This window comes from Chelon labrosus (assembly GCF_963514085.1).
Source record: "Chelon labrosus genome assembly, chromosome: 23".
Lineage (NCBI taxonomy): Eukaryota > Metazoa > Chordata > Actinopteri > Mugiliformes > Mugilidae > Chelon > Chelon labrosus.
In genome coordinates, this window is record NC_140356.1 from 12,247,230 (window position 1) to 12,268,068 (window position 20,839).

General features: G+C 41.7%; 1 protein-coding gene across 2 annotated transcripts; it reads left to right on the forward strand.

Moving 5' to 3' along the window:
* The first annotated feature begins 4,860 nt into the window (after positions 1-4,860).
* LOC311508628 (proline-rich protein 5-like) lies at positions 4,861-19,637 on the forward strand. 2 transcript variants are annotated; one of them, XM_084573481.1, is made up of 10 exons: positions 4,861-5,065; positions 7,838-7,920; positions 10,253-10,435; positions 11,245-11,325; positions 12,181-12,287; positions 14,457-14,548; positions 14,634-14,774; positions 18,122-18,266; positions 18,450-18,737; positions 18,823-19,637. In XM_084573481.1, the coding sequence occupies exons 2-10, from the start codon at positions 7,895-7,897 to the stop codon at positions 19,176-19,178; spliced, it is 1,419 nt and encodes a 472-aa protein (XP_084429607.1). In that variant the 5' UTR covers positions 4,861-5,065; positions 7,838-7,894; the 3' UTR covers positions 19,179-19,637. The 2 variants fall into 2 exon arrangements, with proteins under 2 accessions (XP_084429607.1, XP_084429608.1); XM_084573482.1 differs by lacking the exon at positions 4,861-5,065 and having other exon boundaries at positions 7,340-7,920.
* Positions 19,638-20,839: the final 1,202 nt, after the last annotated feature.

Genomic DNA, 20,839 nt, shown 5'->3' on the forward strand with positions numbered 1-20,839 from the left:
AACAGTCTCCTTGTATGACATAATTACGTATAAATACTGGAAGTGAGCCTTTTTCAGTTGTGCACACATTTCAACTGGTCCAGGGAAGCAGTGATCTGCGTAAATGTGGAAAGTTAAAGAGGAGAGCGGAGATGAATTAAGACAATACACGTAAATAGGAGCTTGGTGTGTGCTATATGCGTCGAAGCGACCTATTCATCCTGTTGTCGTGACCAATTAGTAGTAGACTTACATCACAGTGGCCTTTTTTTTCTACTGAGAGAGGGAGAGGGAGGAGGAGAAAGAAATGCGAGGGGGGTCTTCAGATGTCATGTGTGTGGGTGAATGTACAAATGCACAGATTGCAGACTGAAGGAACAGCCAGTTCTACCATTTCAGATTATGTAAATGTATGAGCATGGGCTGTAGATTTCACTTGTGCTTGTGTCTACAGTATATGTGAATGAAAACTTTAAAACGTTCTTGATCTTTTGATAATCAGGATATTTTAAAGTAAAGTAAAACTGGACCCTCTTGGCTCATGTTCATTCATTTATATCTGTCAATATGCAGTGTTGTTAAGGCAACACTGGCGATAAACTGAAACTACATGTAATCATCAGTTAACCACTTGCAAACCAGTCAGTTGGACACTGCGTAAATACATATCGAATGCACTTAACATTTTCAGGCTAATGTAACAGAATCACATTTATCTGACAGCTAGACATGCTAGCAGCTGCAGCGATTTCAGCTAAATGCTAACAGGCTGATGTTATAGTAGCTACGTTAAATCTACAGTCTTGAAACTATGTCTTCCAGTTTTAGCGGTAAGAGTAAAACACTGCTGCTTTTCCTAAATTCAGTTTCTTTCTTCCTGATCACCAGATATGGAAAATTCATAGAACCTCAGTTACATTAGTAACTACTCTTCCTCTGCTACAAGCTCCTCCATATTCCTGGTAGTTGTAGGCTGCTCCGTCTCCATTGCTGCCTCCTGGTTGACATAAAATACATTGCTTCTGGTCACTTGATTGGTTAAAACACAGCTGCTAGACTACTGCTGGCATCTAGGAAGCCACCAAGGCTAACAGCCCGTAAAGCTAACGATGCGGGAACTTTACGGTAGAAAATGAGAATGCATAAAGAAAGGATGAGGCCGTTGGGAATATCAGCATTTAAGGAGAAAACTCTGTATGACTAAACTGCAATATATTATCTTACAACCCACCAAAGGCTTGAGAGCAATGGAGAAAAGTTCAACTTTGTAGCTTTAAGGTCTATAATGTCATACCAATTCATCCTATAGCTGTAGAGACAGCTGTCAGTCTGCACCACCAAGCGCTTTTCAAAATAACCTTGTATAATGTGACCTATTTGAACCACAGGTGAACAGATATTTAGTGTGAGAGTCGATTTTGTTCAGATTATGGAATCAGGTCAAACTCTACGTGTAGCTCAAAACAGGAAGTGGTCCCCGGTTCGCCGGCTTTAAACCGGTTTTTATCAAAGGTTAAACGTTTCTCAAAGAAATTGGTGGCTTCGGTCTTAATCAGGGGAAAATATATGACAGATACACACAGCTCCTTAATTCGCCAAAAACATAAATAGCACGCCACAAAATGATAGTGAGATTATAAACACATGGGGAAAACGGTCATTATGTTGGTGTCATTTAAAGAAGGAACAACCACTAATTAAGATAAACACCTGTTACATAACGTCTGTAGCTGACTGAGAGTTTCCATATGGGATGAGATATTTGTACGTTTATGAGGTGATATCCTGGAAATCCACAATTTATATAATAATCTATGTGTTAATTTAGTTTTACCTATTACGGCACGAGTTTGTGACACCCAGCAAATACTTACTGACATCAAAATAAATCATTTTTAATTAAATTACACGTATCTAAACTGTCGTATCTTCTTGTTCATTAGCTGCTTCCCAGTTCAGCTGCCCTTGGATGAAGAAGCGTTTGACCTCGTAACTACTGCTTGGACGTGGCGGCGAGGTCTGGAAGAGGACACTAATGCTGACTTATGATCAGGGTAAATGCAGGTTAGGGCTGATTCTTACCCTGAGGTGGTGATTGCTGAGGAAAGTCATTATTTTATCTTTACAAATAAAGAGGAAGACGAGGAACTTCAGGTGAATTAAGGAAACATACTTGAGTCACCTCAGGAAAGTGTCCTTAAGTTAGGTTAAAGTCAAAAGGTGGTTTTAAGACGGTTTAATTGTGTTTCCTGTTTGACCCTTATGCGGTAGCGATGATGTTGCAACCTTGCCGTGTTTAGTGTAACCGTGTAGCTGTGTAAGCAAGCGCTGCAGGTCTGCGCCGGGCGATGCAGGCTCATGAGTGGAGTCATTACAAGTTCCTGCTGCTGTTTCCTTTGGCCTGAGTGCAGATTTTCTCCCCTCATCTGTTTACACAGCCCAGATTACACGAGTTATTCTGCAGACAGTGGCGCGTTTCAGTGCATTTCTGGGCAGAAAAAGTGCGCGTCCACCTGCGCTTTTAAGTGCTCGTTCCAGTCTTCCCTGAATATGAGTTTGTTTGTGTCAGGCTAAGTTTGTGTGTGTGTGTGTGTGTGTTTAAATAGACCAGAGGAGACGGGGTGGATCTGGGCCCAAACAAACCTGTTTGTCTCCACACAGACCAGCTGCAGAATCACAGTCTTAAGCGTTTAAAGACATGTAGTTTTCCAAAATCCAAAAAATGTTAAATCAGTAGAAAATCTGTAAGAAATCACCTGTTTTAAATTGCGAGAGGTGTGCATGTGTGTGTGTGCAGGAGAGGAAGTGAAATGCAAACCAGGGAAGTGTGATAGCACCTCTTCACCAAGCTTACAGGTTTCACACCTACGTAAAGGGTAGCATGCGGGAAAAACAAAACAGGTAAATAAGGTGGACTGAAATTGATATTATCTTGTACAAGCTCGCATTGTTAGTTTTACCACCTGCCACTGCGACAAAAATCATCTTCACAGTGTGTTGCTGAAGTGTGAAATGGCATCCCGAAACCATATCAGGCCGCGAAAGAGAACCCGAAAAGCCATAACGCAACTCTGTGGCTAGCCTTTAACCGTGTTGTGTGAAAGTAGCCGTCAGAACGATTCAGTCAAAATAAAGACATCGGCAAGGGATGATGGATTGACAGCTGCTGTAGCTGATAGGTGACATGGATGCTAAACACAGTGGAAGTTTTCAGTTTCTGCATGCCGGCACTGTGTTTCCTGGTATCAAAATACACAATGGTTTCTTTTTCAGGTCATGAGATTGCCCTTAAACCAACACTCGTTAACTACAAGAAAAACTCACGCCACTCATTTACTGCGTTACCGTGGAAAAGTTGGAATGAGGTGTGCAAACCTGATTATTAAACTCCACGCTGTATTTTTCCAGGTTGTTTTCCGCTCCCAGGAACCTTTCTGTCCTTGACCTGTCGACTTTGCTATTATAAACCTGTTCCTTATTACAGGGTGGGAGGGACGGGTGAGACCGAGAGCTAAGGTTTATAATCTGCGCGTGTGTGTGGTGCCCTATCAGACTGATCAGTGAGAGAAGAGTGAAGCTGTGTGCAGAGTCTGCAGAGAGATTGCAGTTTGTGGGGTGTGATGTTGTGGTTAACACAGGAGATCTCTGCATTAGATAACGTGTGCTGCTAATGGGACCAGACATGATCACTTGTGCAATGCAAGGTGGCTCTGCAAGGTGGCTCACAACACACACTTAACACACACACACACACACACACAGGAGCTGCTAGTGTAGCTGCTGAGTGGCCGTGTGCATTGGCAGTAAAAGCACTCAGCGTAATGTCCATTGAATTATTTTGTTATGAATTAAACATGATCAAGTCTTTTAAATCTGCTGACGACGCTGCAGCTAATCTGCATTGCAATCTTAGGCTCATGTAAAACTGGCTAAAACTCCAGACTCTCAACTTTAATTTGAGGGTGTTCACGTCCAAATTAGAGGAAAGGGTGCAGGAATGAATGATGTAAACATGTTTTGACAAAGTGTCCGGGGACCTAACCGTATGTGTGCACTAAAGGTTACAAATGCAGGTTGTTTTCCAAGTCTAATCCGAATCCAGCTGAAAGGATTGTTCAAATAAAGTCCATCTCAAATGAATTAGCATTGCACTCACTAAAATTAGTAATTATACAGTCATTTGCAAATTCATTAGTGCACTAAATCTTAGCTTTATGACTGTTATAATGTTCAGTTTGTGCTGAAACAGGTTATAATTCAGCCATACGATCATTCTGGAGGATGCAGTTTGTGGTGCTTTCTGTTATTTAGCCTAGCCCACTCACTAAAACGGGGGTTGCCATAATAATAGAACACAGTTCAATGGTACAACAAACCACAGTTGAATAAATATGATATTTTAAACAAAGATTTGGTGCAGGATTGTTAGATTAGATTGCATTTGAAAAGCCCAACCCGTCCAACCCCCCCATTTCCACCCTTGCCAAAAGATCTCCTGCAACCTCATGCAAAAACAACAAAAAACAAAATCAAGTTTCACTGCCTCAAAATGTGTTTCATGAATAGCTAGTTTCCATCGCATGTGTCACATGCCGGCAGTGGCAATCACTCACTTTGGTATTTTATCTATTTGTTTCCACTGTTGTTGTGTGTAGTAGTAGTAGCAGGGCCTATTTTTACCCTCAGTGTAAACACAATGTAAACCATAAGTATTTTCCATAGGTTTCATCTCGCACCCACCTACCCCTGCGCGCACAAACTTCACACACACACCGCAACACACACTATCTCTCTCTCTCTCTCTCTCTCTCTCTACTTTCTCACTTCCTCCCTCCCTCGCTCTCTCACTCTCTCGCTCGCGGACAGTCTCAGAGAGTCGCGCTGACAGCTCGCAGCAGCAGCGCACGCGGGGTTCCAATCCAGATATCGGATATTTTCCTGGAGAACGCGCGCAGCCTCGAGACGCTGCCGAGACAAGCCGGGACAGCTCAGAGCATTTGATGCGGACCTTCACAGAAACCGTCCACTTATTATTTTAACTCAGGGAACACTTGATTTGAAACGGGGCGAGGAAAACAAGAAAAAAGTGAGTACTCATTTCAGATATTAGAAGAGGTATTCTCTTTTATTTAGTTTGCTTATAAGAGAAGATACACCTCAAAACGAAGCTGGAAGAAACATATTTATTTTTGGGCTTAAATCACTTTCAAAACCCCAACTTCCTACATTTTATTTCCATAACTTTATATATGTTGCTTTATGTCTTCTCGCAGGGGTTGCTATTGTAGTTTTTGGCTGCTAACTTCATGCTCAATACTTTTCCGTGCATTGCAAAACGCATTAGCGGCGCACAGGTGGACAAGAGCAGCTGCCAACTTTGAAGAGTATCTGTCAGGGCAGGATAGATCTTAAAAATACATACAGCAATGGTTTGTTGACTGCTCCACCGCAAGTTGTGGTTTGGTTTTCTGCTTTAGCAGACGAACCTGCTGCAAGACATTTATTTTAGCTCTTGTCTGGTGCGGGGTCGTAATTTTCCTGCTGTGCTGCCTGTCTGCACAATAGTGCGTGCTGTGTTTTCCAGTTGAAGCAGATTACTGGTGTTAATTTTCAGCAGCGGAGTCCCTGATATCTACTTACAATGTAAACTGTCTGCTGCTAGGGGAGAGTAGAGAGAAGATGAGGAGGGGGTGGTGGTGAAGGAGGAGGAGGAGGCTTTGCACAGAGAGAAGATTTTAAATCATCATGCTTTCATTCTCTGTACTGTTCAGGAAAATTTGGCCAGATGCTCTCCAAGCTTTAAAAACCACAATCCATGCAACCGCAGTCTTGGTGCCCTTAAGCAAGCCATTAAACCGCTCTAAAGTGTGGCAGAAGAAAGAGCAGAACTTGCAGCAACAGGATAAAGCCACAGTGCATGTACGTTATTCAGCTTGGATACCTTAAACTTCTGCTGGGCCAAGCACAAAGTTATAGCTATAACATTTACTTTTTAACTCTACACATATCTGTCTCTCCCTCTGCGTAGAGATAGGCTTCAAATACAAGGTTAAAGTTGTCAAGTTTATGTCAAGAATACTTTGCGTTGACCAAAGTACAGCACGGCACAGATAACTGAAAATGAAAATAAATGAGATATGCTTTTTAATGCTGCAGCCTCAGCAGATCATGGTCTATATTACACAGCGTCAAATTTAATTTCCAGGAAGTAAAGCTTGAACCACATGAGAGCGACTGCTGCCCAAGCAGAGTAACACTTTTCAGTTTAACCGAGTGCAGTCGACCCGAGTGGCACCTCAACTTTACCCACAGTGCACCGGAAAAATAAAAGTGACTGACCCACAGAGTGACTTTGCTTGCATGCGTGTGCTTTGTGCCCAGTTATTTAAAGTTGAAACCCATAAACTTAAACGTAACATTTTGCAAGAGTTAGACGATTGTGGCACCTTGAAAAAATGTTATGGTTTAGTGATATAGGTCAAGACAAAGCCACATCTTCAGCTTGTTTGACTTGCTTGTCGTACCATCTATGTTTGTGTGCGCGTGTGTCTGTGGGTAGGGGCATTTGAGTTTGGCAGGATCAAATGTCTGTCTCAACCACTGTAATTTAATTAGAATACTGTGTCTTGTTCGCTAGACGGTGAGCAGACACCTGTTCGTCTGTCGGCCTGTGAGTCAGCAAGTTTAACTGCCCGAGAGCTGCTATTAACAGTTGCACTCTTCTGCAGCTTTTCACACGTTTGTTAAGTTTTTAAATCAGTAGACAAGATTTCATTGACTTTTTCAAAATGTGACAAAAAAAATAAAACTGTGATAAAGGTCTCTCTTCACTTGAAAATCAGCTGAGGCCTATTAAAGGGGAACTACCGTTTTTTACAACCTGGACCTTATTTCTGGCATAAAATACGGTCGTTTACTCACCCATATAACTTTTGTGTCATTAGTAGTCGTTTGGGAGATATTTAGATCCGTGTATATCCATATAGTGGGAGTGAGTGGGGCACCGAAACGCAGCCTCTAAATAACACATTATCTGCCACGAAGCTCGTTCATTTCACCAATATTTTGTTATGATACGCTAGTGCTATTCCCCGTTGAGTTCAGAGTTACCTGTTATCTATTCACAGACGTGCAGCGGTTTGTTGTTCTTTGGCCAGCTGTTCCTCTCTCTGCCTCTGCTTCCTCCTTTCAACAAGCCCCTCATCCGTATATTCTTGCTCAAAATGGTAAGGACGTCCATCATAAACAAAGCCGTCGTCCACAACCTCAGAATCGGAAAAATATTCAGCCATGTTGCAAAAAACTAGCAGTAGCAAATTACAGGTAAACAAGCCGCGCGGCATGCACACAACACTTAGACAGATGACATCATCCAGGTCAGAGATTAGTAGGTCAATCTACAAACCCCGGATGATGATAGGTAACTCCGGACTCAACAGGGAATAGCACTAGTGTATCATAATAAAATATTGGTCAAATGAACGAGTTTCATGGCAGATAATGAGTTTTTTAGAGGCTGCGTTTCGGTGCCCCACTCACTCCCACTATATGGATATACGCGGATCTAAATATCTCCCAAATGACTACAAATGATACAAAAGTTATATGGGTGAGTAAACGATCGTATTTTATGCCAGAAATAAGGTCCAGGTTGTAAAAATCAGGTTTTAAATCAATAGACAAGATTTCATTGACTTTTTCCAAATGTGACAAAAAGATAAAACTGTGATAAAGGTCTCTCTTCACTTGAAAATCAGCAGAGGCCCATTAAGTTTAAGTCCACTACTTGTCGGTCATGTTCACAACATATGATTGCGTTTATCTGATGGTATCTCACCAAATATTCGTACTTTTTCAGATGCTGATTCTCCGGTTGTGGTTGGAGGGTGGTTGCTAGCCATCTGACGGTTCTAACATGGAGCGAGAGGGCTCGTTTAGGAAGTAAGAACGCACACACATGCATGCACTCACTTCAGCCAGCAGGTCCCATTGAGTTTGCTGCAGCCCAGTACTTTTCCTTTCCCCCTTTTCTCTCATTGTCTCTGTTGTTTGGGACACACAACGGTGGATCAAAGTAGAAGACTCTCGCATGCATTCCTGAATGATCTCATTCGTGCTTTCACTCCCCCACCCCCCCACCCATCCTCTTTTGTTTATTAATTAGGCTGCAGCCTTTTTAATTTCAACTCCTGTTGATTCGGAGCCAACAACAGAAAGTATTTTACCTCCGTAATACATCAGCACCCTAAAATCAACAAAGAAATCATCCCGAGACACTGTGCCTGTATCTCCTGATTCTGTTTTAGGGTTCGCATCATATATTCTTCAGGAGAAAACCTTTGGCTGCAGTGTGCGTGCAGATTCAGTGGCACAAGCTACAGCTCTGAACCTTTTTTTTTTTGAGAGAATTTGGAAACTCATCCTCACTTTGACGTGAGCTGTGTCTGTGTGTGTCTGTGCCCAGGGCTCCTGTTTCTCATGCTGACCTATTTATGTGGAGTTGAACTAAGATCCAGGTTGACAGACGGACCAACAACAAACACACACACCTCCTCTTCTCCATATTTTCCATCCATTCTTTTTTTCCCTCTTCTGCTACTTTCTATTTTTACTCTCTTTCTTCTGCTTCTTCTGTGCAATTCATATCACGAGTATGCACTGGGAGTGGATTATTATATATTTATTGCTAAAGACGAAAAGTAAAATAACTACAATATAGAAGAGATAAAATCGATTCAGTAAATTAGGAATTATTGAGCAGTGATCAGTAAATTGGGTCGACGGCTTGAATGCTGCTTCTGTCTGCTCTGGGCCCCACACAGAGAGACAGCGAGGAAGATGAAGTGAAGTGTGTGTCACCTTTAAATCCTTCCCCTTCCCTCTTGGCAGCTCTTGAACCTCAAAGGTTTCCTTTGTTCGCCTGGCACAAAAGCTCACAGGGTCACATGGTTACCAACTGGCACAGACTGGCAAACTGAGGAGGAGACAGAGAGGTAAAGTGGCAGAGAGAAGAGGGCAGAGAATAGTAGAGAGTGAGAGAGAGAGAGAGAGAGAGAGAGTCAAGGCAGGTGGCTTTGAAAAGGTGGAAGGAAAAACAAGACAAAAAGAAGGGAAACTGATTTGTGAGTGAAAGAGTGAAACAGAGACGCATGGAGTGGGGATATGTCGTACCTTTTCAGTTACTAGAGTAAGTACATGATGTGTAAGCGTGACCGGTGGATGTGTTGTGTGTTTTTCAGCTGTTACAGAATTTGTGGAGACATTGAAACAGAGTGTATATCTATCTATACTTGCGTCCATGTACTGTATATATAAATATATAATGCATTTTTTGGTTCTGTGTGGAGTTTGCATGTTCTCCCTGTGTCTGCGTGGGTTCTCTCTGGGTACTCCGGCTTCCTCCCACCGTCCAAAGACATGCTCGTTAGGTTAACTGGTGATGCTAAATTGTCCGTGGGTGTGCATGTGAGTCTCTCTGTGTTAGTCCTGCGATAGACTGCAGACCTGTCCAGGGTGTACCCCTCCTTTCGCCCGATGACAGCTGGGATAGGCTCCAGCCCCCCACATGACCCTCCACAGGACAAGCATTTTTTTGGTTCATCTCCCATCTATGATTAGTTGTTTATCGTCAAAAAATGGAAAAATGTTTAATGCAGTTTCCCAGAATGCACCACTCTCATTTAATTTAAAATTTCTGTATGATTAGAATCGGAAGACTCCTCCTTTCATTTTTGTTTATTGTTGAACAGGCGCGTATTCTTGAAACAGTCTCAATATTTAGAGTATCTTCTCCTCTTCCTGTACCTCTTTGTACACTCCTCCCCTCCTTTTTCATCTTTGATGTGCTCTGCTCTGTTTTTCTTTTTCTGTGCATTTCACTGGTTTTTGGCGCTTTTATGCCATCCTTCCGCTTTCTCTTTCTCTATTCTTGATCTTCCGTTGCCCCACTCTCTCCCTTTCCAATTTTAGTTTCTCCCCTTTACTCTAGTTCCCTCCTTTATCATCCCGATTTAGCTGCATCAAATGGCTAATAAAAACTGCTGACCTATAAATAAATGTAAATGTTGTGAGACATCTTGAAGAATACAGTGGTGTTTTTGCGCAGCAGTTAATGCACTGATGTCCTATACTTTGGAATTTCTGCTGATTAAGTTTCAGTATGAGCCCCATCTTTCCACATCTGTATTTGCTGGTACAAAAAAAAAAAATGTGTGAAAATTTATACTTATTATAAATCATTATCATTTTCTCTTTCTCACTTTTGGATTTCAAGGAGCCTCCACAACAAACTGCGGCTGGGCACGGGCTCGTCCTCCAGTCTGACCGACCTCTCGCAGGCCAAAACCCCAGCGGGAGGTGGGGAGAAGGGCGGAACAGCTGGAGGGTTGGCGGAGGACTGCAGCCGGGACAAAGGGACCCAGCAGAGGAGGGCCGGAGCCAATGCCACCTGGAACAGGTCAGTGCATGAAGGATTCTTAATCACTCAGACTTTTGACTGTATGTTAATTTTATTTAATTTTTTCATGCATGCAAGTACTTTTGGGGTTTATTTCTTTTACTTCAAACATCCTCAGCAGCTCTACTGGTACTTATTATTCATGCCATGAATAGAAACCTCTTCTTACATACATTACACACACTCTCTTCCCTCAGGGTCCATCACTCACATGTCTTTATCGCCATCCAGTCCTCTCTCCTCTTTTCATCCCATTCTGCCTGATAGATTCCTTTCTCCTTTGGTCTTCTCTCTCTTTTCTCTGGTTGGTTTTCACGGTGTTTCAGCTTTATTCAGCTCTGGATGACAGAGAGCGGCGTCAGTTTGTTGTCACATAAGCTTGACCTCCCGTTTTTTTTTTTTTTTTCTATTTTACAAGGAGACCACTCAGAGTTTATTGTTAAGCTTTAAGCTAGGAGTAAATCTGCTGTAGGATATTTAGATGTTGGTGGTTCCGAGAAACATTTGTGAACCTCGACTGAAGTTGATCAACCTACGCGTGATACTTTGAATATTACATCTTACAGATACCAAAAGTATTTGGGTGGTGACACAACAGCTCACCTTTAGTTGAGTTGTACCTCCTACATTTTTAAAAGTGTTTGAACAGTTCACTGATAAATTGTTTCATGGTCTGACGTGACTCATTTCCTTTTTGTTTTATGACAAATTAAGGAGAAAAAAAAAAAGGTTGTAAGTTTATTTCCATGGGTTGGCTATTCGTGTTTCTTTATTTCCTTTTAAATGCATTCCTTTGTGTTTATCCACAGCATCCACAACGCAGTGATCTCAGTTTTCCAGAGGAAGGATCTGGGAGAAAATGAACTCTACACTCTGAACGAAGGTGTCAGGTGAGCTCGCTCTCTCCGTCTGTCTCTCTGACTCCCTGACCTTCAGCTTGAGCCAGATATTTAAGGAAATAGGAAATAAATCAACGTGCTTACGTCTGAAATGAAATGATTCTGAAAGAGCTCCCTCGTACGTAGTTTTTCCCCCTCCTGCATTGTCCACTGAATGAAAAAAAAAAACCGCTTAAAACTGTTTAAAATGGGAGATGACAGGTCGAGGTTAGTGAGGGGTCAGTGCTGTTTGTTTTGTGTTTAATTGCACTGTAGCTGAGGGCACTTGAGTCAGGGCTGTCAAAAACAGACTTGCTGTGTGGTGTATAAATATTACCCCACGCATACATAATGTATACAACATAAACATACGTGTGCACAGATTACCCGGTACAAACAGTGATGGCCGTTCTTGTAACAGTCTAACGTGGCCTGAGGTTGTGAATGGACTCAAGTGGTTGTATCTAAAGCAACAAAAGCTTCACATACAAATGCAGCACTCTTTATCAAGAAAGAGATGTTCATGTCTCCAAACACACAGTGTTTGTCCTGGGACATCTTGTGATTCATTAAAGATTAAATGCGTCTCTTTCCACAATAACTGTGCAGTCATACTTGTCTTCCAGTTTGTGTTTATCAGCTCATCAGTGGAAAATCTGGTTTGTTGAAATGTTCAGATGTAGCTTTCAGTGTGAACAGCGTCTTTTCTCATTTCCTGAGTACGCTGCTGTTTAAACACTGCAGTTTGCATAATGCAATCTCATCACGTCAGCCTAATGGTATCATGGCTGATGTGTGGCTGTGTGTTACATGTGAAGTGTGTCAGTCTTTTCACGCTCTAACAGTGTGTTGTTGGGTTTTTTGTAGGCAGCTGCTGAAGACTGAGCTGGGCTCTTTCTTTACTGAGTACCTTCAGAACCAGCTGCTCACTAAAGGCATGGTCATATTGAGAGACAAGATCCGATACTATGAAGGTAAATAAAACGTATATTGATCTATTGTGTGGCACACAAACTATATAACTGATATATTTTTGGCTTGTGACCATCTGATGTTTCATTTATTACAAGCTTTATGAAGCTTTTTTATTGTCTTGTAATCTTTGAAGCGACTCTTAGACATTCAACCACATTTACAGATATAAAATCCGCAAATATTTAGTTTATCATCCACCATCTGCAAGCAGATCGTCACAGAGCTAACACTGGGAGACAAGCAACCATTCACACTCACATGTACATCTGCAGCCAAGCTAGAATCATCAGTTAACCTAGCAATCATGTTTTTGGGACAGTGGGAGTAAGCCTGAGCACCTGGAGAACGTGCAAACTCTGGCAATATTTAAGAGCAAATAAATAGATGTTAAATGGACAGAAGATTGCAGATTTTTAAGATGTTACGCAGAGAAGGAAATAGTATAATCTCTATTTCTCCCTCTGAACTTAATGGCGAACTACTGTGTCTTACAATCTGGACCTTATTTCTGGCATAACATACGATCGTTTACTCACCCATATAACTTTTGTGTAATTTGTAGTTGTTCGGGAGATATTTAGAACTGTGTATACCCATATAGTGGGAGTGACTGGGGCACCTAAACGCAGCCTCTAAATAACGCATTATCTGCTGCGAAACTCATTCATTTCACCAATATTTTGTTATCGTAGGCTAGTGCTATTCCCCATTGAATCTGGAGTAACCTGTCATCATCATCCGGGGTCAGTAGATTGACCTACAGACCCCGGATGATGTCTTCTGACCTGGATGATGTCATTTCTGAGCGCCGCTGCGTTTCGGTGCCCCAGTCACTCCCACTATATGGATATACGCAGAATGGCACTAGCGTATCATAACAAAATATTGGTCAAATGAACGAGTTTTGCGGCAGATAATGCGTTATTTAGAGGCTGTGTTTCGGTGCCCCAGTCACTCCCACTATATGGATATACGCAGATCTAAATAAATGACGAATGACTACAAATAACACCAAAGTTATATGGGTGAGTAAACAATCGTATTTTATGCCAGAAATAACATCCAGGTTGTAAAAAACAGTAGTTCCCCTTTAAAGTTACTGCATTTACTTTTGAATTTCCTTCCGTTATAAGCCTCCCGGCTTTGAAGAAGAGTGTCCGCAGTGCCGATGATTTATTTCAGGGGAACTCCGACTTCATTGTTTTTGTCTGACACTAGTCTAATCTCAGACACAGTGGATAAAATAATAATTGACTAGAGTTCCAGATGCAGAGTTAACCCTGTTAGTTAACTATTAGTTTGAGCTGTGAGGACAGACTTTATCTCCCCAACGTCACGTCACTTCTAGTAAAAGGTCCTGCTTCTGCCCCACACACCTGTACGCACACAGACACACACACAGTGACACAGAGACACTGCATAGGTGATAGTGATATTATGCTGTTCTCTCTGTTGTGGTAAATGTGTGACCTTTATGTGAAGAAGTACCTTTGACATGATAACACACACACACACACACACACACAGTGACAGATTTTCACCACTGTCGTCACAGCCAGCAGACAGGAAGCGATCCTTTACGTCAAGTGCACTTCTTGTCAGTGAGAAATTTAAGATAAGACAAACCACAGCCACTCATACAGTCATTGTTCTGGTTGAAGAGGAGTTTGGTGTTAACTGCAGGGGAAGCGCTTTGGGACTTAATTCCAAACATAATTGAACTACTTAGTTTCTCTAATATGTTTTTATATTTTATATTAAATGTTCTTGTAAGGGTTTAGTTATGGTATTTAATAAGTATTTCTTTATTTTGCCTATTGTGTTAGGTTGTGGGCCTGTTCGTTCCTCTCGTACCCCTTTGCAGAAGAGTGAATCATGTTTTTCCTGGAACTTTATAAGACGTTAATATTTCAGGTGTTCACAGCTTGTTGTGAAGTTTGTATCGTTGCTCCGTTGAGCAATTTAATTCCCCTTATCAGATCAGATGTTACTGCTTATCATCTGATTTCCTGATGGACTTTGGTCTTTATAGACATACTGTGTATAGATAAGCCCTTTTTCATTGAAGGAACTCTATGGTCTAATTTGCATCAGTGTGTTTACTGTCTTGCTCCTTTAGTCTCATTGACTCTACTGATTCGTTAATTGTCTTCCTGGTTGTGTCATAGGTCAGAAGCTGTTGGACTCCCTGGCTGACACGTGGGACTTCTTCTTCTGTGATGTTCTGTCCATGCTGCAGGCCATCTTTTACCCCGTACAGGTACGCTCACCCAAGTTCACTCATCGAGCTTACGTTTCAGTTAAACGGCTCAGTTTCACTGACGTGGGTGTTTGCGTGTCTACAGGGAAAAGAGCCGTCCGTGCGTCAGCTGGCTCTTCTCCACTTCAGGAATATCATCACCCTCAACCTGAAACTGGACGAGGCGCTGTCTCGACCCCGAGCCAGAGTTCCTCCCTCCATCATACAGATGCTGCTGATACTACAGGTACTCTTTAACTTTTCCTCCTCTGCGACCAAGAATCTCTCACACGGTCTCTTCTCTCTCATCCTTAAACATATGGCATGCACAAGTACGCTTGACTGATGTGGGGTGAGGGTAAATGTCAACAGATGGGGAAAGAGGAGCAGAGGGTAGAGAGAGGGGTTGTTGTGTTTTGTTTTGTTTTTTCTTGCAAAGGGACCTCACAGGAAGTGAATGTCAGTGTGTTCACAGAGCACAGTTTTCTTCCCATGACCACTCAGTAGCCTCTGCACCTCCCTGCCACTGTGTTTGTCTGGGTGAATTATCCATGTTTACATCCTCGTAAGAGTTTATGCAAAGGAATATTTGAATTGTTTTTGTCTTGTCTGCAGAGTAATGAGAGTCAAAGCAAGTCGTATGCTTTAATATGTAGGTGAACCAAGTTTAGTTGTTGTTCCATAAATTGTCACTTACCTTAACTTACTAGTAGAACTGGAAGAGCTGTTTACTTATCATTTAACTGTGGCCTTTCTGTGCTTTTCTTGCCAACAGCATTCACTGGTTTTTAATCCAAGATGCTGCTTGTTTCATAAAAATCCCCAGAGTGTATTTAATTTTAATTAGCACTCATTCTCCTTATATAGCTCTTTTAACAGCGGACTTAGGGTTAGGGTTAGGGTTAGGGTTAGAGCTAGGGCTACATCTACGTGGAATACAGCCACCCAGACTTATATGCAACACCGTGTGCACCACTTCATTGGAGAAGAGCTGAAGTTTTTTCAGTAAAGTGCATCACATGCAGGATTTTTCTAACCCCGGAAAACAACTTGAGTGTGTTTACAACAGCAAGGATGAGGCAGATGAAGGAACTACGGGAGCTTTATTCTCCTGTCATTAGTTCTTTGAAGCCACTGCTTGTATGTGTTATCTTTTGTCTATACTTCACAGATTCTAGTCAGCTTTCAGTTTAATAAGTGGAAAATCCCTTTTTGATTGAGCTAGTTTTTAACATAAAGAATACGACTACAGTCTAAGGGGAAGTGATAAGTGCTGTATTTCTTAGAAGTCTTGCTTCTGAGTACTGAATATATTGGTCTCTTACTTCTGGAATTAAGAGAAACTGTTTGCAATTTGTCTGTCCTCTGACTTTCCTTAGATACCTCCGCTGATAAAATAGCTTGAATCTTAGAGACACCTTTGGCTCCTGGAGGATTATAAATTAAGAATCAGTCTTTGTAGTTTGGATCGCTCCTCCTGCATAAAGACTATATAGTTATCTGTCCTGTGTAAGGTCCAGTAATGAATGCAAGTGGGCCAAAATGTGCTCTCAAGGGAGTCCAAGTGTGTCTACTTCTTGTTGTGTTTGGGTTAGTTAGGACATAGTTGTGGTGACTCATTGACCCAAATCTGCTCCTTCCAGATTCAGACAGAAAAGGGCCAGAGGTGTTCTGAAAGCATTGTATTTTTGTTTTTCTCTTTGATTCATTGTGTGTAGATAAATTGCAGAGTAATTTCAACTGGTCTATTTAGTTTGACCACATGAATACCAACATAAAGGAATGAGGTCAAACAAAAGGAGGCAGACTCAAAGGTATGAAAGACGACAGGAACGTAGTTCAAAAAAGGGTTTTGTAAGATAAAATTTCTTGCAACGAGTGCCTGCAGCTTTTGCTTCTTCTTGTTTCATCTGTTAGTGATTTCCCTTTCATCCTGTTAAAGTGCTGTGACGCCAGTTCACTGAAGCCTGCTCTATTTATGTGGTTTGTTTCTGTGCTGCGGTTTTCATGCAATGATTCAGGGTATTGAAACCTGATTGATCTGAGTACGAGGTCTGGGCCCAGATGTGCGTCATCCCATAGTGTGAAAATTTATTTATCAAATTTTTGAAGGTGATTCTGAATCTAATTAAAATGCTGCCAGTATTTTATTGGTTTTAAATGGTCCATCAGAGCAGGTGCTGGCTTTAACTAAACAGAAACGAAGAGCCTGAACCTTTCAAACAGAAGAATATTTGCTTTTCAGCACTCCGCAATGCGTTTTTAAGCTACTTGTTTTGGCTCAGCGTCATCGCTCTTATTGTTTTGAGCAGAAGGAGGCAGACATTTTGAAAAGAGCTTAACCAAAGAAAATCTTGGTCGACAGAAATCTTACTCTTGGACCAGCTGATTGGTCATGGTGGAAAGTTATCTCAAGATGGCCAGAGGACAATCTAGCTAGTAGCTTAATTATCTTAAAATAATTATAAATGAGCATAAAAAGCTTGTATTTGCAGCCTATAACCAAATTATGTTATACTGAAACAGACTCAACTGAGAGAAGATCCTAAGGCAGACAAGTTAGCCTACGTCTTTTAGATGTTGGTGTGATGACGTATGTTGGTTGTGGAGCTGTAATACACAAACTGCAGACTTTTTGGTCAAAACTCAGCCACACAGACAACTTCTCTACATGGTATCAATTCGTTTGGAGCCGACTCAGAGTAAACATTCAGTTAACGTTAAAAAAAACTTGACCAAAGCATTCTTCATTAGGTGTGGTGCACTGTCCCTCCTTATGCCCCAAAATAAGAGCTTAATCCAGGAAGCCTAAAAAACAAACCAAAGGCTTTTCTCTGTTATAAAGTGACGTTGGAGATGGTCCGACCAATGAGACTTTTGGTGCATATTGACCAATCAACTGGGGAACACGTCCTTAAAATCCACTGTACACTACTTTCCAAGAACCAAATGCCACATCCAGAATCGGTCAATTATTAGCTAGTAACGCTGCTGAAATGCCAGACTCTCAGACTTTGGTGGTGACCAAGTCAGAATTAAACGTGAAATGCAGTGATGTGGCTAAGATAGATGTCATTTTGCCCTGCGCTTTATTTATTTTTATTTATTTATAGTCTTTGCTATGTGGTTCAGCATTACATTTACATCCTTTGTCCTCACAGAAGTTGAGTCTCTCTATACTGTATATATATATATATATATATACTGTATGTATTAAATCAGACATGGGTTTGTTTTGTTTGTTTCTCTTTATCTAAATTAAGCCACACTGTTGATGGTTATATATGTTTATACAAGTGTAAGATTCATACCAGCTCCACTCAGCACTTCCAGTCAGAGCTCTAAAACCACAGTGTCTCCTGTTGTGTTTTGTGTACGCACCATTTAGTTTTAAAGTAAAGTCAACGAGCCTATCAGAGATCTTTCATTCTGCTCACAGTTAGCTATTGATAAAATCACAGAAAGCCAAATTGAGCTCTTTCTTCTTTTGTTCTTTCCCGGAAATGTTTTCATGGCTTTTAAAGTTTCCATTGCTACCAGCCAAAAAGCCAGCTAACACAACGGCTTGTGTGTGTGTGTGTGCCTTTGACCCAGGGTGTGCACGAATCGAAAGGTGTAACAGATGACTACCTTCGTCTTGAGTCTCTCATCCAGAAGGTGGTGTCGCCCTACCTCGGGACTCATGGTTTATATTCCAGAGACGGATCATCCAATCTGCACTGCTCTTCCTGCCTCCTAGGTATGTGTGTGTTTATTTGAATGTGCAGAAAAGATCCAATGCAAGTGTTTCTAAAAGTTCCATGCTCTAATGTTTACGTAGTCTCTTGTACTTTTGGGTTTTCCGCAGTGTTTGAGACGTGTTTTCAATTATAAAGCAATCAAAATTAAAAGCTAATCTTTTTTTTTCCATCGCTCTGTTTAGAAAAGCGGCTGCAGCGCTGGCCCGCCAAGCCAGGCAACTCTCCCGGTGCCAAGAATCCAGTGGTCCGTTCTAAGAGCTACAACGTTCCCATGCTAACGCCTGTAGTAGAGTATGACATGGACTCCTCCACAGGAGGTGGCACCGGGATCAGACGGCACTCTGTCTGTGAGATGACCTCCTTCATGGAGGAGAGCAGCCCTGTAGCCAAATCTGCAGCAAGTAAGACCAGCAGCACATCCAGCCTCGCCAGCCCCTCCCCAACTTCCACTGCTTTTGTTGTTATTTCAGGTAAGACTACACAGATGAAATCGCATACAGCAAAAAAAAAGAAAAGAAAAGAAAAGGCTCTAAACTTTTACTGTTCTTCGTTCAGACACTCTAACCTCAAGCAAGGAATCCTGTACCCAAGATGCTGAGAGTCCCTCAACTCCCCACGCTCTCCAGCCACAGCACCACTCCCCCTGCATCCTCCCCGAGCCTTCCCCAGAGGAGGACACACATTACACCTGCTCCCTCGTGTCCGACTCCCCCTCGTCCTCCAAAGCTCTGGCTCAAGATGCCAGCTCCGGTCCCAGCCCGTCGTCCAATCCGGAGATCATGATGGACCACATCGTGGAGTCTTTGGACTCGGAGCTGGAGTTCGACGGCATCTATCTGGACTTTTCGCGCCGTTGCTCTGGAGCGTCAACGCACAGCAAAGACAGCGGCAGCAGGCAGAGCGTGGCGTGACGAATGCTGAGCCATGACTGACATTCCTCACACCCTGTGACACACCATCAGGGATTATTTCAAACTGAATTAGTTTTCTATACAATGTCTATCACTAAAAACGCCCAAGCCCCCAACTATAATGGAAGCTATAATGACATCAGTCGCTTTCAAACTAAACTATCACTAATGACGCAAGTAGATAAAAGCTGATGACAGTGGTTAGGCTTTTCATGTGGGGTGGGGGAAACACATAGAACCAGTTGTGAAAACACACTGACTACACTTTAATCCAGTGTCAAATATATCTTCAAGATCACACTGAACAACTTCAGCAATCAAATTCAAACTTTCAAAATATAGTAAAGCTTTATCAACATGTTTTAATTATTGGATTATTAAAATATTATTTTGAATATTTAAATGCAAGTCTAAACCTGGTGGTTTCTGTGTCGTCAATGCCTTTATTTGTATGTGTATGTCTAGCACATTTGAGATAAGCACTGAGCTCTATTCGCAGTAGTTATTCAGTGGAAGAAGGAACTGGAACTGGTTCTAGCGTATCCACTTTTTTTTTTTTTCGCTTTTAAGCCTCATCTACATAAGATCAGTGTCAGACTTCATGGGTGATTGTGTTTCGGCTGCTTTGATGTTTGGGGAAAATCCATTGTGTCTAGTATGAAAGCTGGTCTCAGTGCTAATTCATTACTCAGTGAAAACAAAGTGACTGGAAGATTTGAGTTAAAAGCATATTTCTGTACTTGTCTGCAGCAGAGGCTAGTTTAGTTTCCTTTTTGCCAGACTTCCCTCCTTTAAGTCAGACTCTTTTCAAACCGTCTGTCTTTCTCTGTCAAATCAAAATCGTCACTGAAACTATTCTGTTTTACCGCAGAGGATGTGTGGAATTGGGGAACAAGTCCGTGTGAAAAACATGTTTTTAGTCAAAACTGAACTGAACTGGTTACGTGTCATTTGATGAGTTAATGGCAATATCGTTTAAAAAGACCCTGGCTTCACACGGCCCACTTAAAATAGCATAATGTCCAATGACTTGCTACTAGAGTCTGTCTGAATCTGAACAGGAACAAATAACCACATTTAAAGTGACTTTCCTCTGTTCACACGTCTGAGATACAATGGCACTTCCTGTTTCTGATGAATGGAGCTTTAAAGAAATCAGATGTGAGTTTTGTCGATGACACAGTCTGACGCATTTAATACCTCTAAGCAACGACATCAACATGAACCATTTAGAAACACACAGAGATGTAAGATCTACTCTTGAATTGTTCAAAATTCAATGCGTGCTTTAAAAAAAATCCACAAATTTTATCTGAATTAATAATATAAGGCCAGTTTTGATATGTAGACACTGCCGCCTTGTGGCATTCTTATCGCAGTGCAGCTGATATTCTCCTTACTTTCAAACATACAATAGGACAATGAATGTGTAAGGAGGGTAAGGAGAGGGAAACATGCTGAATAGCCATTTAAAAATATTAAAAGGAGGTGAGAGGATGTAGATTTGAGCAAATGGCTCATACCTGACCGAGGGGGGCAGCAATGAGCCAGAGCGGCGTGTAGTCTACAAGACTAAAGAAGAAGAAGAGTCGCTTAATTAGATACACCTGTTGAGGAGGACAGAGACAACAAAATACAACAGAGGCAGAATAATTCAAATA

Excerpts from the sequence above, each read along its gene's own strand:
- LOC311508628 (XM_084573481.1), top strand. The coding sequence starts at position 7,895 with ATGGAGCGAGAGGGCTCGTTTAGGAA. Across the intron at positions 14,549-14,633 it reads CCATCTTTTACCCCGTACAG|GGAAAAGAGCCGTCCGTGCG; the intron begins GTACGCTCACCC and ends GCGTGTCTACAG. Across the intron at positions 18,738-18,822 it reads TGCTTTTGTTGTTATTTCAG|ACACTCTAACCTCAAGCAAG; the intron begins GTAAGACTACAC and ends TTCTTCGTTCAG.